Here is a 27,205-nt window from a genome sequence, read left to right as displayed (position 1 = left end):
CCAATTAAAAAGGCGGGCAAAAGATCTGAGCAGTGATTTCTCCAAAGAAGGTATAGGGATGGCCAACAGGCATATGGAAAGGGACTCAACATCATTAGCGATCAGAGAAATGCAAATCACAACTACAAGGAGATGTCACCTTACTCTGGTCAGAATGGCTCTAATTAACAAGACAAGAGACAAGTGTCAGAGAGGATGTGGAGAGAAGGGAACTCTCCTGCACTGCTGGTGGGAGGGCAGACTGGTGCAGCCACTATGGAAAGCAGTATAGTATAGAGTATCCTCAGAAAACTAAGAATACATCTACCTACCATATGTAGGATCCAGCTAGCCCACTGCTGGCTATTCATCCAAAGAACTTGAAAACACCAATGCAGAAAGACACATGCACCCCTAGGTTCACTGCAGCATTATTCACAACAGCCAGAACTTGGAAGCAACCTAGGTGCCCATCAAGGGAAGAATGGATAAAGAAGATGTGGTATGCATACACAATGGAATGCCACTCGGCCCGAAGAAATGATGAGATCCGACCATTTGTGACAACGTGGATGGACCTTGAGGGTATTACGTGAAGTGAAATAAATCAGAGGGAGAAAGTCAAACACCAAACACCGTGTGATCTCACTCATAAGTAGAAGATAAAAACAACGACAAACACACACGGAGCAAAGGAGATTGGATTGGTGGTTACCATAGGGGGAGGGGGGAGGGGAGAGAGCCAAAGGGGTGATGAGGGTCACATGTGAGGTGACGGACTATAATTAGTTTTCGGGTGGTGAACACGATGTAATCTACACAGAATTCGAAATATATTACAACGTACATCTGAAAGCCATATCATCTTAGAATCCACTGTTACTGCAATAAAATAAAATAAAATAAATTAAAATAAAGAAGTGTAGGAGGCTCAAGAGGCTAACAGGCTTTTGAAAAGTTATTCTAGGGATTTTTATGGCTTAGCTCCGGGCGGCAGACACCAGCCTGAGACACAGCTGTGACACAGCCACTAACTTCAACTCAACTATATTCCGACTGGAGGGAAATCAAAACTACCGTCATCATAATTTATTGGAGGCTTCACTTTGTGCCAGATCCTGTGCCGACTGCTTTGCACCAACTGTCTCATTTAAGCCTCACATCCAAAAGGTAGGTTACCGTTATTCTCCCCATTGTAAAGGTGAGGAGGCGGAAGCAGAAGGATGGCAGTCTGCCTGGAATTCACAGAAGGATTCTCTAGGTAATGACATGACCTTTGGACAAGATTTCAAGGTTTAACACATTACAGTGGAGATGCAGATCCCAGTATCACAGAACGTGAAAAACACTGAGTCCTGCCAAATGTATTAAAACACTAATTATGGATCCTCACAATCTCGTGGCCTGTTTTCTCAGATGAGGGAAAACCCAGCGTGAAAAACCGTTGATGAGATGTCTGCAGAGGAGGACTACGTCTGGTCTTTAAAGCCGGGAAGTATCCCAGTAGATTCTGAGTCAGTGGGTCCAGAGTAGGCCTTGAGCGTCTCTGTTCTTTTCAAAAGCCCCACAGGCTACACTTCCGCGCCCTTGGAGTTGGGAAGTACAGTCATGCCCTACATCGGGAAGTTTCAGTCAACAACGGGGGTCCCATCAGATTAGTCCCATATGGCCTAGGTGTGTAGGAGGCTCTGCCATCCAGGTTTAGGAACTCCGTGGTGTTTGCACAGTCTCGAGATTACCTGACCATGACACACTCCTCAGAACTTATCCCCACCGTTAAGCAAAGCATGACTATACTGCCTTGGATTCTCCACGGTCCCAGACCCTGCACTCTTTAGATGACTGCACACGCAGAGGGCACCGTGTCTGAGGCAGAGAGCAGCTGGAATCACAAAAGCTCTCGACAGAGAGTCAAGGAAAGGCGTGCTCTGCTTACACGACTCTCTACTTTTCTCTGGGTCTGAACCATTTCATAGCTAATCTGCTTTTTTGAACCGAGCAGCTTTTCCAAAAAAGAAGAAAAACAAAAAGGTTACCAACAAACACTAAACAAACCAATATAAACAATACATATTAAATAAGCCTAACCCTACTATGCTACTGAAAAGGCTTTTATTTCCCTGGGATAATTTGGACAGCATTAGATTGTTTTACCAAGAGCAGCCAAGTCGAGGGAGATTATTTCTAATTCCACAGTGCTGCAGATGCGGTCAGTAGCAACTGCAAGCCGGAAAGGAAACTAAGCAAAGTTGGGTGTAATCCATTCAAGTTCACACGTTTCACCAGGGACAGCCTCCAAGCCTTGAATACTTAGGTATGCATTTATCCATTTCTTTAATCAACCACTACTAACGCCTACTAAAGGCCAGACACTGCTCTAAGTACTTTACGGATATGAAATATCCTCTGACCTTTACACTCACCTACGGAGCGTGTATGATAATCAACCCCGTTTTACAGATCAGGAAACTGACACACAGAATGGTACACTAACTTGCCCAAGTTCACACAGTCCGTAGGTGGCCGAGCCAGGACCCCATTTGACAGAGTCTGGCTCCGGAGGCCACGTTCTGAATCAGCACGCTCAGTCTCCAAAAACCTATAGAAAGCGCCAGCCTCAATCGAAAAGTTTTGTTTTCCCCACCCTACAGTCCCTACGCGGCCCCAGTCTCCAGGGCATTCTTTCAGCTCCTCTGACAGGCCCTACTCCTCCCTTGCCCTGTCCCAAGACTCTCCCGCACAAGTCCTCCTTTTCTTTTAGGCATCTGCTCTCAGCTTCAACATCACTGCCTAAGTCACAAAGTCTAACAGGAAATGCCGTCTTTCTCAACACTCAACACAAAATTGCTTTTACGTATCTCCTAGGTAATTGGTGGCTGCCTGTCTGTCCTTTCCAACCAGGCTGTGAGGGCCAGTACGTCAAACAACCTGTCAGTCTTGCTCACCAAGTGTCCAGGCCACTCAACACGCACCGACCAGAGGAAAGGAAGGACTTGTCCCAACGTCAACTCTCCAGACTTTCTGTGGAAGGAGGGAACGAACGGAGCACCCTCCAGCCTCACGCTTTCTTTGCCAGACTTTCAAGTGTGGGGCACATACCTGTGCTCACAACGCTCCCCGGACAGCCCCCACTGCACCCCTAACAGGTAGACTTCTGCACAGTCACGGGCTTTGGAAAGCACTGGCTCTGCACACAACTATCATGTGGCCCTCGACAGGCCACTTCCCCTGAACCGGCCTGAGCTTCAGGGCCACAACAGGCTTCGGGAAAGCCCCAACGGAACGTAGCCTCGAAAAGAGGGAGACCTGCACTCCTCAGAACGCCTCGAGACCAGTGTCCTTATGGACTTCGCGTCTGTCCTGCCAAGAAGCCGAGACCACGGGTGGCGCTTCAGCGCCCGACTCCCGGGCACCGCACGCCCAGGCTGGCCCCGTGCCCGGCACACACCGCCCGTTCCACGAACGCCTGAAGCGCACGAAGAGACCCCCTCGCTCCCCGCGCCGCACAGCTGTCCCGCGACCTGACGGGCACCTCTGGGCGCACAAGCCTATTCCTCAGGGACACGCTCGCCTCCCACCAGCCCCCACGCCCACGCCCCCCAGGTACCTCTCTCAGATGGCATCATCTTCGCGGGCGCCCTGGTCGTCCGTGTCCGGCGAGCAGGAAGAGCGGGAGCTGAAGGACGGCCTCCTCAGGCTAGCGGCCGTGGCCGTGGAGGGGCGTCCACGGACGCCGGGGGAACGGACCAGCCCGGCCCGGGAGAGAGCAGCACAGCGCGGCCGGACTCCGCCGCGCTCGGCTCTGGGCAGGCAGGCGCGGCTCGCCGACGCCTCCCACGCCTCCCAGGACGGCGGCCCAGCAGCAGCGCGCTCCTCTCCTCGCGCGCGCGCATGCGCCGCCGCCCAGACGCTGCCCGGCCGTTGCCCCGCCCCCCCTCTGGCGGTGGACTGCGGACAGCGACAGGGACACCCTCCTGGCAGAACTCCTGCGGCCCCGCCCACACGCTTCGGACCTTTGCGGAGCGGGAAGGTGCGCTGACAGGGACGCAGGGTCCCCGCTACGCTCGCTCTCGGGGAACTGCAGCCTCCTCCCTCGGCTTTTACTCGAATGTCACACCCGAAACCATGTAACCTCTACAAGAAAACATAGGCAGTATGCTCTTTGACATCAGTCTTAGCAGCCTATTTTCAAGTACCACGTCTGACTGGGCAATGGAAACAAAATACAAAAGGAACAAATGGGACTACATCAAAGTCAAAAAAAATCCTCTGCACCGCAAAGGAAACCATCCACAAAAGCAAAACACAGCCTAACAACTGGGAGAAGATTCTTGCAAACCGTGTATCGGATAAGGGGTGAATATCCAAAACACAGAAAGAACTCATACATCTCAACAGCAAAAAAAATCAGCAACCCAATTAAAAAGGCGGGCAAAAGATCTGAGCAGTGATTTCTCCAAAGAAGGTATAGGGATGGCCAACAGGCATATGGAAAGGGACTCAACATCATTAGCGATCAGAGAAATGCAAATCACAACTACAAGGAGATGTCACCTTACTCTGGTCAGAATGGCTCTAATTAACAAGACAAGAGACAAGTGTCAGAGAGGATGTGGAGAGAAGGGAACTCTCCTGCACTGCTGGTGGGAGGGCAGACTGGTGCAGCCACTATGGAAAGCAGTATAGTATAGAGTATCCTCAGAAAACTAAGAATACATCTACCTACCATATGTAGGATCCAGCTAGCCCACTGCTGGCTATTCATCCAAAGAACTTGAAAACACCAATGCAGAAAGACACATGCACCCCTAGGTTCACTGCAGCATTATTCACAACAGCCAGAACTTGGAAGCAACCTAGGTGCCCATCAAGGGAAGAATGGATAAAGAAGATGTGGTATGCATACACAATGGAATGCCACTCGGCCCGAAGAAATGATGAGATCCGACCATTTGTGACAACGTGGATGGACCTTGAGGGTATTACGTGAAGTGAAATAAATCAGAGGGAGAAAGTCAAACACCAAACACCGTGTGATCTCACTCATAAGTAGAAGATAAAAACAACGACAAACACACACAGAGCAAAGGAGATTGGATTGGTGGTTACCATAGGGGGAGGGGGGCGGGGAGAGAGCCAAAGGGGTGATGAGGGTCACATGTGAGGTGACGGACTATAATTAGTTTTCGGGTGGTGAACACGATGTAATCTACACAGAATTCGAAATATATTACAACGTACATCTGAAAGCCATATCATCTTAGAATCCACTGTTACTGCAATACAATAAAATAAAATAAATTAAAATAAAGAAGTGTAGGAGGCTCAAGAGGCTAACAGGCTTTTGAAAAGTTATTCTAGGGATTTTTATGGCTTAGCTCCGGGCGGCAGACACCAGCCTGAGACACAGCTGTGACACAGCCACTAACTTCAACTCAACTATATTCCGACTGGAGGGAAATCAAAACTACCGTCATCATAATTTATTGGAGGCTTCACTTTGTGCCAGATCCTGTGCCGACTGCTTTGCACCAACTGTCTCATTTAAGCCTCACATCCAAAAGGTAGGTTACCGTTATTCTCCCCATTGTAAAGGTGAGGAGGCGGAAGCAGAAGGATGGCAGTCTGCCTGGAATTCACAGAAGGATTCTCTAGGTAATGACATGACCTTTGGACAAGATTTCAAGGTTTAACACATTACAGTGGAGATGCAGATCCCAGTATCACAGAACGTGAAAAACACTGAGTCCTGCCAAATGTATTAAAACACTAATTATGGATCCTCACAATCTCGTGGCCTGTTTTCTCAGATGAGGGAAAACCCAGCGTGAAAAACCGTTGATGAGATGTCTGCAGAGGAGGACTACGTCTGGTCTTTAAAGCCGGGAAGTATCCCAGTAGATTCTGAGTCAGTGGGTCCAGAGTAGGCCTTGAGCGTCTCTGTTCTTTTCAAAAGCCCCACAGGCTACACTTCCGCGCCCTTGGAGTTGGGAAGTACAGTCATGCCCTACATCGGGAAGTTTCAGTCAACAACGGGGGTCCCATCAGATTAGTCCCATATGGCCTAGGTGTGTAGGAGGCTCTGCCATCCAGGTTTAGGAACTCCGTGGTGTTTGCACAGTCTCGAGATTACCTGACCATGACACACTCCTCAGAACTTATCCCCACCGTTAAGCAAAGCATGACTATACTGCCTTGGATTCTCCACGGTCCCAGACCCTGCACTCTTTAGATGACTGCACACGCAGAGGGCACCGTGTCTGAGGCAGAGAGCAGCTGGAATCACAAAAGCTCTCGACAGAGAGTCAAGGAAAGGCGTGCTCTGCTTACACGACTCTCTACTTTTCTCTGGGTCTGAACCATTTCATAGCTAATCTGCTTTTTTGAACCGAGCAGCTTTGCCAAAAAAAAAGAAAAACAAAAAGGTTACCAACAAACACTAAACAAACCAATATAAACAATACATATTAAATAAGCCTAACCCTACTATGCTACTGAAAAGGCTTTTATTTCCCTGGGATAATTTGGACAGCATTAGATTGTTTTACCAAGAGCAGCCAAGTCGAGGGAGATTATTTCTAATCCCACAGTGCTGCAGATGCGGTCAGTAGCAACTGCAAGCCGGAAAGGAAACTAAGCAAAGTTGGGTGTAATCCATTCAAGTTCACACGTTTCACCAGGGACAGCCTCCAAGCCTTGAATACTTAGGTATGCATTTATCCATTTCTTTAATCAACCACTACTAACGCCTACTAAAGGCCAGACACTGCTCTAAGTACTTTACGGATATGAAATATCCTCTGACCTTTACACTCACCTACGGAGCGTGTATGATAATCAACCCCGTTTTACAGATCAGGAAACTGACACACAGAATGGTACACTAACTTGCCCAAGTTCACACAGTCCGTAGGTGGCCGAGCCAGGACCCCATTTGACAGAGTCTGGCTCCGGAGGCCACGTTCTGAATCAGCACGCTCAGTCTCCAAAAACCTATAGAAAGCGCCAGCCTCAATCGAAAAGTTTTGTTTTCCCCACCCTACAGTCCCTACGCGGCCCCAGTCTCCAGGGCATTCTTTCAGCTCCTCTGACAGGCCCTACTCCTCCCTTGCCCTGTCCCAACACTCTCCCGCACAAGTCCTCCTTTTCTTTTAGGCATCTGCTCTCAGCTTCAACATCACTGCCTAAGTCACAAAGTCTAACAGGAAATGCCGTCTTTCTCAACACTCAACACAAAATTGCTTTTACGTATCTCCTAGGTAATTGGTGGCTGCCTGTCTGTCCTTTCCAACCAGGCTGTGAGGGCCAGTACGTCAAACAACCTGTCAGTCTTGCTCACCAAGTGTCCAGGCCACTCAACACGCACCGACCAGAGGAAAGGAAGGACTTGTCCCAACGTCAACTCTCCAGACTTTCTGTGGAAGGAGGGAACGAACGGAGCACCCTCCAGCCTCATGCTTTCTTTGCCAGACTTTCAAGTGTGGGGCACATACCTGTGCTCACAACGCTCCCCGGACAGCCCCCACTGCACCCCTAACAGGTAGACTTCTGCACAGTCACGGGCTTTGGAAAGCACTGGCTCTGCACACAACTATCATGTGGCCCTCGACAGGCCACTTCCCCTGAACCGGCCTGAGCTTCAGGGCCACAACAGGCTTCGTGAAAGCCCCAACGGAACGTAGCCTCGAAAAGAGGGAGACCTGCACTCCTCAGAACGCCTCGAGACCAGTGTCCTTATGGACTTCGCGTCTGTCCTGCCAAGAAGCCGAGACCACGGGTGGCGCTTCAACGCCCGACTCCCGGGCACCGCACGCCCAGGCTGGCCCCGTGCCCGGCACACACCGCCCGTTCCACGAACGCCTGAAGCGCACGAAGAGACCCCCTCGCTCCCCGCGCCGCACAGCTGTCCCGCGACCTGACGGGCACCTCTGGGCGCACAAGCCTATTCCTCAGGGACACGCTCGCCTCCCACCAGCCCCCACGCCCACGCCCCCCAGGTACCTCTCTCAGATGGCATCATCTTCGCGGGCGCCCTGGTCGTCCGTGTCCGGCGAGCAGGAAGAGCGGGAGCTGAAGGACGGCCTCCTCAGGCTAGCGGCCGTGGCCGTGGAGGGGCGTCCACGAACGCCGGGGGAACGGACCAGCCCGGCCCGGGAGAGAGCAGCACAGCGCGGCCGGACTCCGTCGCGCTCGGCTCTGGGCAGGCAGGCGCGGCTCGCCGACGCCTCCCACGCCTCCCAGGACGGCTGCCCAGCAGCAGCGCGCTCCTCTCCTCGCGCGCGCGCATGCGCCGCCGCCCAGACGCTGCCCGGCCGTTGCCCCGCCCCCCCTCTGGCGGTGGACTGCGGACAGCGACAGGGACACCCTCCTGGCAGAACTCCTGCGGCCCCGCCCACACGCTTCGGACCTTTGCGGAGCGGGAAGGTGCGCTGACAGGGACGCAGGGTCCCCGCTACGCTCGCTCTCGGGGAACTGCAGCCTCCTCCCTCGGCTTTTACTTGAATGTCACACCCGAAACCATGCAACCTCTACAAGAAAACATAGGCAGTATGCTCTTTGACATCAGTCTTAGCAGCCTATTTTCAAGTACCACGTCTGACTGGGCAATGGAAACAAAATACAAAATGAACAAATGGGACTACATCAAAGTCAAAAAAAAATCCTCTGCACCGCAAAGGAAACCATCCACAAAACCAAAACACAGCCTAACAACTGGGAGAAGATTCTTGCAAACCGTGTATCGGATAAGGGGTGAATATCCAAAACACAGAAAGAACTCATACATCTCAACAGCAAAAAAAAATCAGCAACCCAATTAAAAAGGCGGGCAAAAGATCTGAGCAGTGATTTCTCCAAAGAAGGTATAGGGATGGCCAACAGGCATATGGAAAGGGACTCAACATCATTAGCGATCAGAGAAATGCAAATCACAACTACAAGGAGATGTCACCTTACTCTGGTCAGAATGGCTCTAATTAACAAGACAAGAGACAAGTGTCAGAGAGGATGTGGAGAGAAGGGAACTCTCCTGCACTGCTGGTGGGAGGGCAGACTGGTGCAGCCACTATGGAAAGCAGGATGGAGTATCCTCAGAAAACTAAGAATACATCTACCTACCATATGTAGGATCCAGCTAGCCCACTGCTGGCTATTCATCCAAAGAACTTGAAAACACCAATGCAGAAAGACACATGCACCCCTAGGTTCACTGCAGCATTATTCACAACAGCCAGAACTTGGAAGCAACCTAGGTGCCCATCAAGGGAAGAATGGATAAAGAAGATGTGGTATGTATACACAATGGAATGCCACTCGGCCCTAAGAAATGATGAGATCCGACCATTTGTGACAACGTGGATGGACCTTGAGGGTATTACGTGAAGTGAAATAAATCAGAGGGAGAAAGTCAAACACCAAACACCGTGTGATCTCACTCATATGTAGAAGATAAAAACAACGACAAACACACACAGAGCAAAGGAGATTGGATTGGTGGTTACCATAGGGGGAGGGGGGCGGGGAGAGACCCAAAGGGGTGATGAGGGTCACATGTGAGGTGACGGACAATACTTAGTTTTCGGGTGGTGAACACGATGCAATCTACACAGAATTCGAAATATATTACAACGTACATCTGAAAGCTATATCATCTTAGAATCCACTGTTACTGCAATAAAATAAAATAAAATAAATTAAAATAAAGAAGTGTAGGAGGCTCAAGAGGCTAACAGGCTTTTGAAAAGTTATTCTAGGGATTTTTATGGCTTAGCTCCGGGCGGCAGACACCAGCCTGAGACACAGCTGTGACACAGCCACTAACTTCAACTCAACTATATTCCGACTGGAGGGAAATCAAAACTACCGTCATCATAATTTATTGAAGGCTTCACTTTGTGCCACATCCTGTGCCGACTGCTTTGCACCAACTGTCTCATTTAAGCCTCACATCCAAAAGGTAGGTTACCGTTATTCTCCCCATTGTAAAGGTGAGGAGGCGGAAGCAGAAGGATGGCAGTCTGCCTGGAATTCACAGAAGGATTCTCTAGGTAATGACATGACCTTTGGACAAGATTTCAAGGTTTAACACATTACAGTGGAGATGCAGATCCCAGTATCACAGAACGTGAAAAACACTGAGTCCTGCCAAATGTATTAAAACACTAATTATGGATCCTCACAATCTCTTGGCCTGTTTTCTCAGATGAGGGAAAACCCAGCGTGAAAAACCGTTGATGAGATGTCTGCAGAGGAGGACTACGTCTGGTCTTTAAAGCCGGGAAGTATCCCAGTAGATTCTGAGTCAGTGGGTCCAGAGTAGGCCTTGAGCGTCTCTGTTCTTTTCAAAAGCCCCACAGGCTACACTTCCGCGCCCTTGGAGTTGGGAAGTACAGTCATGCCCTACATCGGGAAGTTTCAGTCAACAACGGGGGTCCCATCAGATTAGTCCCATATGGCCTAGGTGTGTAGGAGGCTCTGCCATCCAGGTTTAGGAACTCCGTGGTGTTTGCACAGTCTCGAGATTACCTGACCATGACACACTCCTCAGAACTTATCCCCACCGTTAAGCAAAGCATGACTATACTGCCTTGGATTCTCCACGGTCCCAGACCCTGCACTCTTTAGATGACTGCACACGCAGAGGGCACCGTGTCTGAGGCAGAGAGCAGCTGGAATCACAAAAGCTCTCGACAGAGAGTCAAGGAAAGGCGTGCTCTGCTTACACGACTCTCTACTTTTCTCTGGGTCTGAACCATTTCATAGCTAATCTGCTTTTTTGAACCGAGCAGCTTTGCCAAAAAAAAAAAAAAAAGAAAAGAAAAACAAAAAGGTTACCAACAAACACTAAACAAACCAATATAAACAATACATATTAAATAAGCCTAACCCTACTATGCTACTGAAAAGGCTTTTATTTCCCTGGGATAATTTGGACAGCATTAGATTGTTTTACCAAGAGCAGCCAAGTCGAGGGAGATTATTTCTAATTCCACAGTGCTGCAGATGCGGTCAGTAGCAACTGCAAGCCGGAAAGGAAACTAAGCAAAGTTGGGTGTAATCCATTCAAGTTCACACGTTTCACCAGGGACAGCCTCCAAGCCTTGAATACTTAGGTATGCATTTATCCATTTCTTTAATCAACCACTACTAACGCCTACTAAAGGCCAGACACTGCTCTAAGTACTTTACGGATATGAAATATCCTCTGACCTTTACACTCACCTACGGAGCGTGTATGATAATCAACCCCGTTTTACAGATCAGGAAACTGACACACAGAATGGTACACTAACTTGCCCAAGTTCACACAGTCCGTAGGTGGCAGAGCCAGGACCCCATTTGACAGAGTCTGGCTCCGGAGGCCACGTTCTGAATCAGCACGCTCAGTCTCCAAAAACCTATAGAAAGCGCCAGCCTCAATCGAAAAGTTTTGTTTTCCCCACCCTACAGTCCCTACGCGGCCCCAGTCTCCAGGGCATTCTTTCAGCTCCTCTGACAGGCCCTACTCCTCCCTTGCCCTGTCCCAAGACTCTCCCGCACAAGTCCTCCTTTTCTTTTAGGCATCTGCTCTCAGCTTCAACATCACTGCCTAAGTCACAAAGTCTAACAGGAAATGCCGTCTTTCTCAACACTCAACACAAAATTGCTTTTACGTATCTCCTAGGTAATTGGTGGCTGCCTGTCTGTCCTTTCCAACCAGGCTGTGAGGGCCAGTACGTCAAACAACCTGTCAGTCTTGCTCACCAAGTGTCCAGGCCACTCAACACGCACCGACCAGAGGAAAGGAAGGACTTGTCCCAACGTCAACTCTCCAGACTTTCTGTGGAAGGAGGGAACGAACGGAGCACCCTCCAGCCTCACGCTTTCTTTGCCAGACTTTCAAGTGTGGGGCACATACCTGTGCTCACAACGCTCCCCGGACAGCCCCCACTGCACCCCTAACAGGTAGACTTCTGCACAGTCACGGGCTTTGGAAAGCACTGGCTCTGCACACAACTATCATGTGGCCCTCGACAGGCCACTTCCCCTGAACCGGCCTGAGCTTCAGGGCCACAACAGGATTCGTGAAAACCCCAACGGAACGTAGCCTCGAAAAGAGGGAGACCTGCACTCCTCAGAACGCCTCGAGACCAGTGTCCTTATGGACTTCGCGTCTGTCCTGCCAAGAAGCCGAGACCACGGGTGGCGCTTCAGCGCCCGACTCCCGGGCACCGCACGCCCAGGCTGGCCCCGTGCCCGGCACACACCGCCCGTTCCACGAACGCCTGAAGCGCACGAAGAGACCCCCTCGCTCCCCGCGCCGCACAGCTGTCCCGCGACCTGACGGGCACCTCTGGGCGCACAAGCCTATTCCTCAGGGACACGCTCGCCTCCCACCAGCCCCTACGCCCACGCCCCCCAGGTACCTCTCTCAGATGGCATCCTCTTTGCGGGCGCCCTGGTCGTCCGTGTCCGGCGAGCAGGAAGAGCGGGAGCTGTAGGACGGCCTCCTCAGGCTAGAGGCCGTGGCCGTGGAGGGCCCGGGCTTCTGTGCCCAGCGGGGACACGGAGCGGCGTCCATGGTCGCTGGGGGAACGGACGAGCCCGGCCCGGGAGAGAGCAGCACAGCGCGGCCGGACTCCGCCGGGCTCGGCTCTGGGCAGGCAGGCGCGGCTCGCCGACGCCTCCCATGCCTCACAGGACGGCGGCCCAGCAGCAGCGCTCCTCTCCTCGCGCGCGCGCATGCGCCGCCGCCCAGACGCTGCCCGGCCGTTGCCCCGCCCCCCCTCTGGCGGTGGACTGCGGACAGCGACAGGGACACCCTCCTGGCAGAACTCCTGCGGCCCCGCCCACACGCTTCGGACCTTTGCGGAGCGGGAAGGTGCGCTGACAGGGACGCAGGGTGTCTGTCTTCTGCTGGTCATGCCTGGTGTGCACGTGGCTGGGTGGAGGCGGGGCCCCAGTGCTGTGTCTGGTCAGAGGAAGGGCAGAACAAGTGTGCCACATCTCCCAGGACAACAGAGCCAGGAGACGCTTGGCACGAAGTCTCTGAAAACCATAAAACCAAATGATTCAGAAGGCCTGGCCTTGTAGAGAATGCCAGTCCTAGCTCCCCATTTTACAGCTAAGCAAACGGAAGCCCAGAGATGAGGTCAGCTCAGCAGCATGGACATAACTGGAATCGTCCAAAGATATGTGAAAGTTCAGAAATGTTGCTGGTGACTCACAGTATGACCTCAATTTGACTGTGACATAAAGCCAGGTAGTGGCGGAGGTGGTTTTTAATGAGTGCTCTCCAAGTGGTGGTTTCCCCATGTGAAGTCCCTGTGTGATTGTCACCAGACCACGAGCTTGGCCGTGTAAACTCAGATTCACTTAGAACTGACATTTCAGAAGAGAGAAAGTAGCTGTGACCTGGTCACAAAAGAGGGCAAGAACTGTGGCCAGTGGTGTCTTCTTTAAGAAGGCATTGAGGTGACAATTCTAATATGTTTAGAGTCACAGAATATGGGGTGAAGTGTTAAAATGCCAGTAGCCAAGATACAAAGTATCTTCTTAAAGATCCACATGACATGCTGTTGGATTAAGTCCTGGGCAGCGTATGAGGAGCTGGATCACGTGTGACAGCTGCCTCAGAGCGGAAAGTGGGGCTCGGGTGGCGTGGCGGCCATGAAAGTGTGCCTCTCAGCTCTCCTGCACTGCACGGGGCTCCAGTCTGGGCTGGTGTGGGTAGAGGCGAGTGACTGAGCAGCCTCCTTCCCACCATCTCATCCTGCACCTCCTGCCAGGCGCTGTGCGCCTCCTCTCTCCTCTCTGCAGGGATGCTCATGGTTTGCATAGTGATTGGTGCTCGAAAGCTTGGGATCAACCCAGACAACATCGCTACACCCCTTGCAGCCAGCCTGGGAGACCTCGTCACGTTGTCCATCCTGGCTTTCGTTAGCAGCTTCTTCTATAAACACAGAGGTATGGGGGACCGAGGAGGAGGGGCTCACCAGCATGGTGGGGTGGGGACATTTGCAGCCAGCTGGCAGCAGCCAAATTGGGCAGAGTTCCCTCAGAAAGGAACCTACGATGTCTGTCATGGAGTCAGAAATCCTTTTACAGAGACAAACTCGGCGTCATTGCAATTTCAAGGTGTTCTGCAGCAAGAGCCTCAGACCCTCCCAGCTGTGTTAGAAGGGGCCGAGCTGCTCAGGGCAGCAGAGGCAGAGGCTGTGAGTGTCTTCCTTAGGACAGGGTGCACCAGGATGCCTGGGGGGCCTGAGACTGGCCTGGCTACTTTCAAAGCATCCTGGCAGGTGACAGTGCCTCCTTGGGAAGGCAGTTCACACTGGACACATAAACCACGCAAGCAACGACTCCAAGAGGGAGCGTCACTGCCATGGGCAGCAGCAGCACGTAACTGTCCTTGCAGGCGCCAGGCAGGAGAAGCCCAAGGCTCCTCAGAAGGTGGCCCCGTGACATGGTCAGCCGCCAAGGGAGGTGTTCACACAGCTTGTGGCAACAGGGCCTCAAGGCCAGAGGCCCTCACTCCACGAGAGGCCGTCGCCCTCCTCAGGTTTGCCCTGGGGCACAGAGCCTTGCCAGTGTCTGGGGCGGTGTGGGCAGACAGTGTCCCCCTTGCCTGAATGGTCTCGCCTGCGGGACTTCTGCAGCTGACCACTCCCCCCGGGTGTTAGTTTTCCTGTCCACCTGGTGTGTCTCACTGCAATGGCTGCACATGTTGTTGGGATCTAGTGAATGTTGATTCTGAGCGTGGTCACATCCAAATGCCTGTAGCTTAAATGAGTGGAGTGGATGGGGCTGAAGACAGTGGGTAACGGTGGGGCATGTGGTGGCGGTCACTTAGAGGAAATGCCCTTGACAAAGGCACAGCTGCAGCAAAGCTCCAAGTTATCGTTGCCCAGGGATTTAAGATGACCCAGTTTTTACGTGTTGTCAACTGAAGCAGACCAACGAAACAAGTGTGACTGAGAGTAGGACAGCGCTGGGATCGCTTCTGTCCCACCTCTGGGACTGTCTCTTCGCCATCCTGGGAATTGCTTACCGCTAACAATATGGAGTGGTTTGAGGGAGTCTCAAAGTTCATGGAAGTGGCAGTGAAGAGCTAATAAGAGGACGACCTAATTTTATTTTTAAACCAAACTGAATTTCAAAGAAGATTTGTGGATGGGTTAGTTAATCAAGTGTGATTTGCAAAATAAATGTGAGTCACAGGCCTCCCCAGACCCTGCCCCTCCACCCACACTGAGCTCCTGCTGAAATAGTGCGTATCTGCACACATGGCTCAGTAGGTGTTGAACTGTTATTAGACCATCTGTCTCTCCAATTAGACTGAATTTATCTTGGGTGCACCCTGGGGACTCACCAGGCCTGGCATGTGTCAGGTAAGTCTTCACTGGCTGAGGAGTGAGCCCTTGACCATCACACCTCCCAGTGTAGTTGGGAAGAGACCATGTGCAGAGGAAGGATTCGTCACTGTGCCGGGAGAATAGGAGGTGGAACCTCTCCCAGGGCTTCTGAGTAGTTCTAGGAAAATTAGACTAGATGCAGATTTTCCTGCTTCTGGAGGCTGCTGTTTCTCGGAGCCTTTTAGATTTTAGACTTGCTGAGCGCTTGCTGGGTCCACCTCCTCTCTCCTGGGATGGCAAAGAAGCCAACTGCTTCCATCATGAAGCACTTTGTAGCCAGCCTTGGGTACCTGTGGCCTGTCTTTCCTTCCAGCTGCCCAAGGAGATGGGCCTCCCTGTGGCAGAAGAATGGACCATGATTGTTTAGTGCAGAGAAGGGCAAGAGGGGCATGCTCTTCATGATGCTCCCCAGAGAAAGGGGACATGTGACACAGACTCATGCCTGGATCCTTCTCAGTACTAGGGCCGCCTTGGCAGAGGGGCATGTACCACCTTGAGCCTGCCCTTGGGGGGTGTGTCCAGGGATGAGAGGACAGTCGTAGAGAAAGCTGCTGTCTTGTCTTGTGTGCATGTGGAAGGTGAACTCACACACTCACAGTACAAGACAGGAAGGGAGTGAGCAAGAGTGTTACCCATGTGCGTGCCCAAGTGCACAAGGCCCCGGCCTGGCCTGGCCTCAGGTACAGCAGGCTGATCCAGACCCAGATCTGCTTCATGGCTCTCACTAGTTGGAGAAGATGGCACAGGGACACGAGTAGCCACAAAGCTGGCCGTGGTCTGGGCCCAATGAGAAACATGGCTGCCGAGGATGTCGCTCCTCAGCCGGGAGCAGGACAGCCATCACTAACCAACTCTGGCTTCCCACAGACCCAGGCTGTAGCCTTGACTTCACTGCTTGGTAGCTCGTGTCCTGGGCGGGCCACCTCTTTACACTGCAGTCTCCTTGCATGGCTATCTGAGTGGGGTTGTTGAGAATATGAAATGACTTTGTGCCCAGGAGGTGCCGAGCACAGTGCTGGCCTGTGGTCATGACCTCATAAATGGAACCATTACAGTAATAATAAGTTTGGGGTGGGAGGAGATGGAGGCGGGTCCTTACGTCAGGAAAATAGCAAAAAAGTCAGAGGAGTGAAGGTGAATGTGGCAGGAATTGAGGACAGAGGAGCTTCTCCAGCTGCTTAACAGGATGGTGAAAATCCTTTGGAAGGGACGTTGGGATGGGCCACCATAACCTACTGAGGACAGAGGCATCTCCTCAGACCTCTGCTGCCTTTAGTTCCCAGCCCACCTCTCGTCTCTGCAAGCCAGGCCCCCGCCTGCCAGGCTGTGCCCATGTGCTCTGGCGTGCATCTCCTTTCTCTTTCTCTTCCCAGACAGTCGGCATCTGACGCTGCTGGTCTGCATCGGCTCCACGGCCTTGACCCCTGTGTGGGTCCTCATTGCCAAGCAAAACCCACCCATCGTGAAGATTCTGAAGTTTGGGTGGTTCCCAATCATCCTAGCGATGGTCATCAGCAGGTGAGCACGGGCGAGAGCCACTGCCCTCTCTGTCCTCCTCCCCATGCCACCCCCTGCCCTCTGTGAGAGCCCGGGAGCCCCTGGAGCGAGGGCGGCACTTCCTGCCTCAGTGGTCACGGTGGGAGTGCACTGTGGTGTAGGCTCCTTCACTAACTCCTGCTGCCGGCTGAGTCACACCTCTTTACTCTTCTCTCCCTCTCTCTCACCATCACCTCTAGACCTTATTTATTCTGAGAGGCAGTCCTGTTTACAACTGCCAGAGCTCCATGGAGCTGGGAAGAGCCAGACCTGGAAGTGTCAGATGAGTGCACTGGTGCCACAGCCCCTGCCCTGTCGCGGCACTGTAGGATACTGGGTCTCCCACTGTGGGATACTGGGTCTCCCACTGTCCCACTGTAGGATACTGGCTCTTCCACTGTAGGATACTGGGTCTCCCACTGTGGGATACTGGGTCTCCCACTGTCCCACTGTAGGATACTGGCTCTTCCACTGTAGGATACTGGGTCTCCCACTGTAGGATTCTGGGTCTCCCACTGTAGGATACAGGGTCTCCCGCTGCCCTGCTGCCACAGCTCTTGCTGGCCTGGACCCCTGCTTAGGCTGCAAGGAGCCCTTCACCTGGCCTCCAGGCGATGGCTCTGTGAATACCGTTTCCACAGCGTGGCTGCTGCTGGGACCCAGAAAGGATGAGATTAGTCCTCCTGGGCCCACAGGCCCTCTGCTGAACCCAGGTCTTCTGTTCTCCAGCCCATCCTTGAGGGCCTTTTCCACTAGTAGATCCTGACAGGGGCTACCCCACCTCTTTCTGAGGTGCTTTTCTACACTTTGACTCTCAGGGAAAAGAGATTCTGGTCTAGGTGTCTTTGCTTCCAGAAGGCTCTTGGGCTCCTTACAGAAGTTGATGTCACTTCTCCAGGCCTCTAGGGATGGGGCAGCCGTTGCTCAACTCCAGGGTCTGGTGGGAGTGAAATCTTACTGCGGCATCTTCCAAGAGCAAGGGGCATGAGATGATACTCACGCAGGTTCCGTTTTTTGCTAAAGACTAGCTCAGTTGCAGTTCCGGGGCTGTCATGTCACAGAGCCAAGTAAGTCACCTCGGAAAGAAGTGTGTTGTTTGTTTTTAATGGGCTGATGTTATCTGATGGGCCTTCTGGAACAGCTGAGACTCAGAATAGTGCTGGAGACGCATGTGCGGGGTGCACAGGGCACCCAGGAGACCTACTCGGCTTCGACAGATGTTTTATGTAGGGGTAAGAAAAGCGTCTGCTAAGCTGGGTGTTTACTAAGGCTGATAAGGCGGTTTGTATAGAGAAGGTTTGCAAGGCCAGCTTCAAGCTTAACCTCTAATCGTTTGACTGCCATCTGCTCTCTCTCCAGTTTTGGAGGGCTCATCTTGAACAAAACCATTTCTAAACCGCAGTTCAAAGGCATGGCTGTGTTTACTCCTATCATATGTGGTAGGTATTGGGGATCCCTGTTACATGGGGTCCTTGGGTTGGGTTGGCCCCCAGGGCCTGGGTGGTGGGACCTGAATAGCAATGACTTCAGAGATCCAGCCCTAGGCCCTTGGAGGCAGAGTCGGGAAGCTGAGCTGTGCCCATGCTGCTGCTGGGCGGGGGCTGCTGGGGCTGGTTTTCCTCAGCCAGAAGGAGACCCCAGGGGAGAAAGCCCTGCCCCCTGCTCCACTGGCACACGCCCCGTTCCTCATAGGTGCGCCTGAGACTTGAACTTCCCGCAGAGCTAAATCCCGTGCCTTGAAGGCACACACAGTTTAACCCAGGGTTCGCGGCACCTGCTGACGGAATGTGGTCTTCAGAACGGGAGTGTTGGCTTCTCATAGTTTTTCTTTTATTTTAACTTAGATTTATTGATGACATTTAAAACTCAGACATTTACACATAAAAATCTGGATTTCTGTCTTCTTAAAAAGTAAGGCTATGACAATACTGGGTTTACATTGCGGGTAGGGCTGGAATCACCTGCTATCGAGGCAGGACCTATGCTGTCCAATTTGCCTCAGTCCTCTCCATTCCCTATTGTGTGCCACCCAACCCTTCACTGATTCACCTTCTAGGCTTAGACCCTGTGGACATTTGTGGCAAGGACCCTTCTTTTAACCAAAGCTTGGTTTATGTCCAGTTTCTGATAAGGCTTTGTAAATGGGACTGACTGGTCAGGAGAGGAACCAAACAGAACTTATTGCACGGTTTGCTTGATGGCCAGGCCCTGGCCTTCTGGGACTGCAGAAACAGGTTTCAGATGCCCTTGGGCACCATCCCCCCAACCTCTGTAGGAACCGAGGCCTGTGTTCCTTTTATGTTAGTGGGCCACCCAGCAGGTCTACACCCCGACAGAGTTGCACAGGGCCTGTTCCTAGCACAAGGCCTGGCCATTAGGAAGGAAGAGAGCAATAGCTAAGTCCAGTCCACATGGCCATAAGCTTGGAAACATTTCCTTGGATGTCACCAACTCAGATGCCTGTAGAGGCCAGTCAAGCAATCTGAACGAGTTAAGCAGGTAAGACAGGAGCCAGGCAGTAAGGAGTGGCAAGGCCTAGGGAACACTGCGGGACACGTCCGTGCTGTGAGGCGAGTGGTGCCTGCTCAGCTTCAGCCAGTTCTCCCTGGTGGGACGGAGGTCCAGAGCTCCCTGAGCTTATTTGTTAGAAGCCAGGAATCAGTGTGAAGGGCCTAATTTGTAAAGGCTGCCAATTAATTTGAGTTATTTTTTCCTTCTTTTAAATTCGTGTGTGGGCCAAGCAAAGTAGATCCACAGACTATCGTCTGCATCCTCTGGAGAAGCCAGGGCAGTGGGTCTCCACCACTGGGGCACATCTGGTCCAGTGAGGGATTGTTCTCTGTGGGACTGGGGAAGTAGAATGGGGGCAAACCACTCCCCCTCTGAAGGAGACGGTCACCATGGGCAGCCCCTTTTCTCTGCCAGCCCAAAGGCTGTCTCTTGCAGAAGGAGCTCAGTGTGACCTTGTCAGCCCTCTGGCCCTGGCACGATCAGCTCCCTGTGGGAGCCGGGAGCCTCAGCAATAAGCACCAGCTCTGTCGCCATAGGATCATTTCTCTCTCCCCTCGCCGCTCTTCCCACTCTTCTCTTTCCTTTTCCCACCTTGAGGTGAAAAAAATCCCTTTTATTTTCTCAGATATTCCAGTCTGTAGTCCGGTTCCTGTCACTTCCTATGTCTTTGAGTGGCTTATGAAGATATCCTCCCATAGACCTCTCCATCCACTCTCTCCCCTCCCTCACCTCACCTCCTTCCTCCCTCTCTTCCTCCCACTCTCCCTCCCCCAACAAATGTGTGTCGAGAACCTCATTGGACAGTCACACTTCCTTTGTCTTAAGAGGTGCCCGCTGTCAAGGTGATGTAGTTACTGCCTTGATACCTCACTCACGAGGTCCAGGCCATTCTTGCTTGGTGCCAAACAAGGTCTGTGGTCAAGTGGGAGGGAAGGAAAGGAGATCAAGTGCTGAGTCAGTCAAGGAAGGCTCCGTGGAGGAGGTGGACTTGAAATAAGGGATAGAACACAGAGACTGGCATAAAGAAGGGGAAACCAGGTTCTTTGTCTCCTTTCAGGTGTTGGTGGCAATCTGGTGGCCATTCAGACCAGTCGGATCTCCACCTACCTGCACACATGGAGCACACCTGGGGTCCTGCCCCTCGGGATGAAAAAGTTCTGGCCTAACCCGTGCTCCACTTTCTGCACCTCAGGTGGGTCTGGTATCTTCCGGAGGCCATGTAGCCATTTCTTTAAGTAAGTACAAATTGACGTCTTTGGAATCTGGTGTTTGTAGCCATGAATATCTAAGACCAGTGCTGACCTCAGCACAGATCCTCAAGGACAGAGCTCCTCCTCCCAGAGACCCGACACCCCAGCCTACTTTTAATTGATTCATTCATTCACTCAAATATTTACTGAATGTCTACCAGGCACTAGGTGTCAGTTACAGTGGTGAGACAGAGAAAGCTTTGTTCTTGTCCTCGTGGATATATGTGCTCTAGAAGAGCACGTAAACACACAAAAGAGAGCACATAACTACAAATTGTATGTTCTAAAAGGCTAAAGCACAGGGTACAATGAAAAAGAATTGTAGGAGCTACTTAGATTGGGGTTGGGAAATTCCTCTCTGGGGATGAGCAGGGCTTGGTTGGGAAGGAGGCGTGCTGGAGCAGAGAGCATTCGAGGCAGAGGGCACAGCCTGAGCAAAGGCCCCGAGGCAGGAAGGAGCTCGGTAAGTCTGAAGAACTGAAAGGTCAGTGAAACCTGGGCGTAATGAGCAAGGGAGAGGATGAGGGAAGCTGAGGCCGGAGAGGTGGGAAGGAGTCTCCAAGGTGTCTTGAAGCTTGAGGAGGCAGTCTGGATTCTTTTCAGAGAACCATTGGAGGTGTTTTTATCATTTTGTTACTTTGAAAAACTGGATTTTTTTTTTAATGTTTTTTTAAAAATTAATTATTTTGAGGAAGACTAGCCCTGAGCTAACTGCTGCCAATCCTCCTCTTTTTGCTGAGGAAGACTGGCCCGGAGCTAACATCCATGCCCATCTTCCTCTACTTTATATGTGGGACGCCTCCCACAGCATGGCTTGCCAAGCAGTGCCACGTCCGCACCCGGGCTCCGAACCGGTGAACCCCAGGCCGCTGAAGGGGAATGTGTGAACTTAACCGCTGCACCACTGGGCCAGCCTCTGGATCTTTTATCTCGCTACAATTTTTTTTAGCGTTTCCTTTCTGTTTCAATACCTTTAGCTATTCTTTTAGGGTAGGTCTGCTGGCACATTTCTGAAGGATGTTTTCAATGGATGTAAAATTCGGGGTTGATAGTTCTTTTCAACACTTGAAAAATGTGCCACTTCCTTCCGTCCTCCGTGGTTTCTGATGAGAAGTTGCTGTTGTGTGAATTATTTTTGCTGTATACGTAAGGTGTCATTTCTCTACTTTTTCTTTACTTTTTAGACTTTGGATTGTGATGTGCATTGGTGTGGATTTCTTGGAGTTCATTCAGCTCCTTGAATATATAAATTTATCTTTTGCCAAATTGGGGGAAATTTTAAGCCATTGTTTCTTTGAATACGTTTTCAGCCCAACTCTCTTCCTCCTTTTCTTCTGATACTCTGATGATGTGAATGTTAGACATTTTTTACTCTCTCTTGTTTAGATTGACTAATTTCTATAGTTCTTTCTTCAAGTTCACAGATTCTTTCCTCTGTCCTCTCCGTCCTACTCATTGATCCCATTCATTGACTTGTTTGGGGCGTTTTGGCTATGGTATTTTTTCTGTTCTAAGATTTCTATATAGTTCTTTGTATCTTCTATTTCTTCTTTACTGAGATTTTCTATTTTTATTGTTTTTTCAAGTGTGTTTGTAATTGCTGGTTGAAGCATTTTATAATGGATTAATTAAAGTCATTTTCAGATAATTCTACCATCTGCGTCATCTCAGTGTTTGTCTTTGCTCATCAAGTTGAGGTTTTTCTTGCTCTAAGTGATTTTAGGTTGGATCCTGGACATTTGAGTTATTCTGTGCTGAGCCTCTGGATGTCACTTACGTCTTCTCGGTGGACAGGGTATGCACTGCTTTCTTCCTGCCGGGGGTTGGAGGCAGGGGGTGTCCGGGGTCCCCTCTGTCTCCACTGACACCTAGGGGAGAGGAGTGCGTCCCTCCTGGGGGGCAGGGCGGGAACCCGTGCTCCGCTGATGTACCCAGCTGGGAGGGAGAGAGCGCCTTGTTGTTGCTCCTCACATGGTCTTCACTGCTGTGGTTATGGGGGCTCATGACCACTGGGCAGAGTGCCCCTTATTCCCCACTCAGCTTTCTCTTACACCACCTCATCCAGAGGCGTGTGTGCCACGTTCCACCTGGATGAGGGCAGAAGTCCAGGCGCCCCACTTGGCTTTTGCTGATAGAGATGGGGCTGCAGCTTTTCCTGTCATGTTTCGCTGGAGTAGAGCAGTTATCGTCTAAAAGTTCTCTGTTTTTCTATGCTGCCCCTTTTCTAGACCTTTGGCTAGAGAGAGCAGACTTTTGTTCACTGCCCATTTTTGACCTGTGCCCATTGACGTCTCTGGGTTGCTGGCTCCTCCAGCACCCAGTCTGGGCTATAGCAGGCAAAAGAAACGACAACGACAGCTCAGGGAGCTCACCGCCAAGTTGTTCCCTGAGGCTCGAGGTCCTTGGCCAGCCTGCCTTTTCTCTCTACCTTTCAGAAACTTCTTATGTTTGTGTTATAGATAACGTCCAGGGTTTTTAGTTGTATTTAGTGAGAAGAATAGGAAGAAGTGTGTTCTACCTCATCTTGTCTAGAAGTGGAAGTCCCTGTTATATTTTCTGACTTGTCGTTTGTATGTGGGAAAACTATTTACTTTCTACGGTATTTATGTCCCTGTCTTACTTCAGGCTGCTATAACAGAATCATAGACTGAATTGCTTATAAACAAAAGAAATTTGTTTCTTGTAGTTCTGGTGGCTGGAAGTTCAAGATGAGTCACCTGCAGAGTCGGTGTCTGGTGAGGTCCTGCTTCCTTGTTCACAGACAGCTGTCTTGTCACTGTGTCCTCACATGGTGGAAGGGCTGTGGGGGCTCCCTGGGTCTCTTTTATCAGGACGCTGATTCCATTCATGAGGCTCCACCCTCAGGACCTAATCACCTCCCAAAGGCCCCGCCTCCTAACACCAGATAACATGTGGATTTGGGGGAGAAACAGAAGTTCAGTCTATAGCAGCACCTAAGTATTTTACTGAATCCTTATTGTTCATATAGTTTTTCTGTAGATTTTCTTGAATTTTAATGCCAGCAGCCGATAGTAATTATCTTGCTTCCACTGTAAATCTTTTGGAAAGAATCCTTTTGTACTGTGTCTGACTTTTTATCATGAATAAAGTTGGGTGCCCTGTGTGTTCTCACCCTCTCTCTACATGTTACTTTACAGGAGACTTTTTAACTTCTCGGCTACATACGGTTTTTGTTCCTTTTCCTCATTAAGTTGATGCAGCACGTTATTTTAACTTGGAGGCAAATGGAAACTTGCTTTTCATGGGAAATATTTCTGTGGGAGAAGGCCATCACATTCACATGTTACAGTTTTAAAAAGAGTGTGGCTGCAGCGGGCTAAATCATGTTTCTCGCAGAATCTCCAACTCACAGAGTGGTGAAACCTGAAGAGAATGTGTGGACAGGGTCCCAGCGGCTTCGCGTGAGGAAGGGGCTGCCCGAGGCCCTGGCGTGTGCCACCCTCCCGGGCTCGCTGACCCCACGCCTGAGCCTGCGCTCCTCAATAGCCCGAGCTCTCTGCCACTTTAAGCCACTTGCGCACTCTTTTTTCTCTGCCTGGAATCCTCTCCCTGAGATTCAGATCTCAGCCTAAATGTCATCCCCTTGAGAAGGCTCCAGTCCCCAGTAGCTCATTCCCACTCCTGTAGACTTCATTATCTATCACATTACCCTGGTTTATTTTCTTCCTAGTACTCGTCACAGTTTGAAATGACCTTTCTTCTCTGTTTCTGCTACTTGATCCTGGTTTTTCTCTCTTCCTTAAAATGTCAGCTCCGTGAGTTAAGGGATAGGACTGTACCCCCATATTTTCGAACACGCCTGACACATGGTAGGTGCTCAGTAAACACTCGTGTAGTGATGAATGTGGATGCCTCACTGGAGACTGTCACCTGATAAAGTGGCCTCTGTTGCCAAGCAGGTCATGCAACCTCCTTGGTTCTGTTTCTTCCAGAAATCAATTCCATGTCAGCCCGAGTCCTGCTCTTTCTGGTGGTTCCAGGCCATCTGATTTTCTTCTGTGTCATCTACCTGGTGGAAGGCCATTCGGTCCCAAACAGCAAGACCTTTGTGGTGTTCTATCTACTAGCAGGGCTGATCCAGGTAAAGATGACCGCAGCAGCAGCAAAGCAACATTCTTTGGTCTGTCAGCCAGCAGGCTCTGTCCTCTGCCTGGATGAGATGCCGAAGGAGCGGGGGTGGGGGTTCCTGTACCTGCGGACACAGTTCCCGTCTTCCAGGGGTCAAGTCAACTTGTTCCAGCCCAAAGGTGTGACCCAGACAGTGGCAGCAGGTCTGTGTAGCACCTCGGGATGCCCAGAGCATGGCCTGACCACAGGGAGGGAGTCTAGGCAAGCATGTGAGGATGGGCTCTCGGGCTTCTTCATGAGCTCAGAGCCGGGTGTCAGACCCCAAGAGAAGCTGGAAGAAGGGGACTGCCTGGGGTTGTCGTGTCCACCTTGGTGTCTTCCCTTGAAATCCGCTAGTATTTCTTGGCAACACTTGGCCTTCTGACTTGGTCATAATCTTTTGTGTCTGTTTGCTCTTATGACAGGTGAAAATCCTGCTATACCTGGCAGAAGTGATGGTTCGGCTGACGTGGCACCATGCCCTGGATCCAGACAATCACTGTATTCCATACCTCACAGGGCTGGGGGACCTCCTAGGGACTGGCCTCCTGGCACTCTGCTTTCTTGTCAGCTGGGTATTGAGGAGCGAGGCAGAGCTAGTTGGCATCTCCGAACCGGTGTCGGGACCTCCTCAATGAGCCCAGGCAACCCCAGTTCAGTAGGATTTCCCTCACACCAATGGGGCACAGAAGGCAGGTTCTCCCTGGCCGCCCTGCTCTGCAGTGGCCCTTTGTCAGTCTGCTGAGGAGGCTCACACACACCTTGACGCTGCAGTTGGAACCTGAACCCGTGATGGAGGCCTGAAATCACAAGCATTGTCTGTGATTGTGTGAGTGTGACTGCACGTGCCTGGGTGTGAGTGTGTGCCCACATGCTGGGCGTGTGAATTGGTGTGCACGTGTGTGGAGAGTGGGGCACTCCAGCCTGAAGATGCTGAAGGAAGGAGGATGTCCCGCACGCTTTGGGGGATGTGTTCGCACCGTTCGTGCCCGTGCAGCGGAACTGGATTGGAGCGGGAAGGAGAGCATTGTGTGTCCGAGCCTCAGGGCTCTGAGCCGTGGCTTTCCTGCTGTCTTCACTGGACCCAGCGCCGCGGGCTGCTCTACTGGTGCGCCCTGCAGGTGTGTGCAGCTCTGCCCAGGACGGGCCTCCGCAGCCCTTGTCTGCTCCCAGCATTTAATCTTGTCACTGCTTTCTTTTTTTTTTACTTTCTCTTTTCGCAAAAACCTCTGTTTAGATTTTAATGATCAGAGAAGTATAAAATAAAACATAGATTGCATTGTACTTGGTCTGTTGTGTTTTTAAAGTTGGTTAGTGCAACCGTGAGATTGGGGTCTGTCAGCAACAAGAACCTCGGGCATTTCTCTAGGGCGGTGTTTCTCGAACTGGGCTCCAGCCTGGAAGCATCAACATCACCTGAAAACTTGTCATAAATGCAAATTATTAATCCTCCCTCCCCCTAGGCCTGCCAAATCAGAATGTCTGGAGGTGTAGCTGAGCAATGTGGGCTTAACAAGACCTCCAGGTGGTTCTGATGCACTCTCACATTTGAGAACCATGCTTCCGAACTCCATCTTTTCCTAAAAAAACATGTTCACTTCCTGTTTCTTATTGACTCATCATAACAACTTCAGCCATGGTTTGGGCTGAGGATTATTATCTTTATACAGTAAAACAGGTGTTCATTCATTCATTCAACAAACACTGACAAAGAACCGCTTGTATTAGTCAATGTCCAAGAAGGAAAGAGAGCAGCTAACTGGGGTAACTGAGCAGGGTCTAAAGAAGAGATGATTTACAGATACGTGGGGAACAATGAGTGGTGAAGCACCCTGGGGCCAGACACAGTAGGGGCCCTGTCACCACCAGGTGTTCACTTGAACTGTAGAGTAGTTAGGAGTGGGATTACATGAGAAGGAGTCGCTAGTAAAGAAATATAACTACTACCAGTTTGTGGGCTGGCAAAGAGAGAGCCATGGGAATGAATACCCCAACCTTATTCTCTGCCCACCCTTCCATCTCCTGCTCGTGTCTCCCACCAGCCAAACTCAAACTGAAGTTAAATGACTGGAGGTCCTGTTGATGGTCCATACAGGTCTCAGCCTCCTGGGGCACAGAGCCAGGTGAGGGTGGAGAGTGGATCTGAGGGGCAAGGGGAGAATCTTCAGGGCACCTCTGCTAAGCCGCTGGCTAGGTACTGGGGATTGCTAAAAAGCAAAATACAAGGGAGTCCATTTTAAAGACCTTTATTGAATGATTCATGAGTTGGGCAGCATCCCCTCTAGCAGATAGAAAGAAGCTCTGAGGAGCTGGACAAAATTGAAGACTTATAGGCAGGAGGAGGGGCAGGAAGTCAGCAGAGTGGATTGTTGTGGGCAAGGTCACCCTCTGGGGGTCTGTCAGGCAGAT

At 51.2% G+C, this 27,205-nt stretch overlaps 1 protein-coding gene across 1 annotated transcript; it reads left to right on the top strand.

Annotated features, from left to right (window-relative positions):
* The first annotated feature begins 12,734 nt into the window (after positions 1–12,734).
* On the top strand, positions 12,735–26,080 carry LOC138918321 (solute carrier family 41 member 3-like). Its single transcript, XM_070239342.1, has 7 exons — positions 12,735–12,838; positions 13,777–13,923; positions 16,745–16,889; positions 18,267–18,346; positions 20,476–20,610; positions 24,622–24,770; positions 25,222–26,080. The coding sequence occupies exons 2-7, from the start codon at positions 13,779–13,781 to the stop codon at positions 25,432–25,434; spliced, it is 867 nt and encodes a 288-aa protein (XP_070095443.1). The 5' UTR covers positions 12,735–12,838; positions 13,777–13,778; the 3' UTR covers positions 25,435–26,080.
* Positions 26,081–27,205: the final 1,125 nt, after the last annotated feature.

The sequence above is a fragment of the Equus caballus genome, chromosome 17 (assembly GCF_041296265.1).
Source record: "Equus caballus isolate H_3958 breed thoroughbred chromosome 17, TB-T2T, whole genome shotgun sequence".
Taxonomy (NCBI): Eukaryota; Metazoa; Chordata; class Mammalia; order Perissodactyla; family Equidae; genus Equus; species Equus caballus.
The sequence above is the reverse complement of the archived record's forward strand: the minus strand, read 5'-3'. Positions and strand labels throughout refer to the sequence as shown.

Coding starts and splice junctions, on each gene's coding strand:
- LOC138918321 (XM_070239342.1), top strand. CDS start 13,779: ATGCTCATGGTTTGCATAGTGATTGGTGCTCGAAAGCTTGGGATCAAC. Junction 16,890..18,266: donor CTAGCGATGGTCATCAGCAG/GTGAGCACGGGC, acceptor CTCTCTCTCCAG/TTTTGGAGGGCTCATCTTGA. Junction 24,771..25,221: donor TACTAGCAGGGCTGATCCAG/GTAAAGATGACC, acceptor CTCTTATGACAG/GTGAAAATCCTGCTATACCT.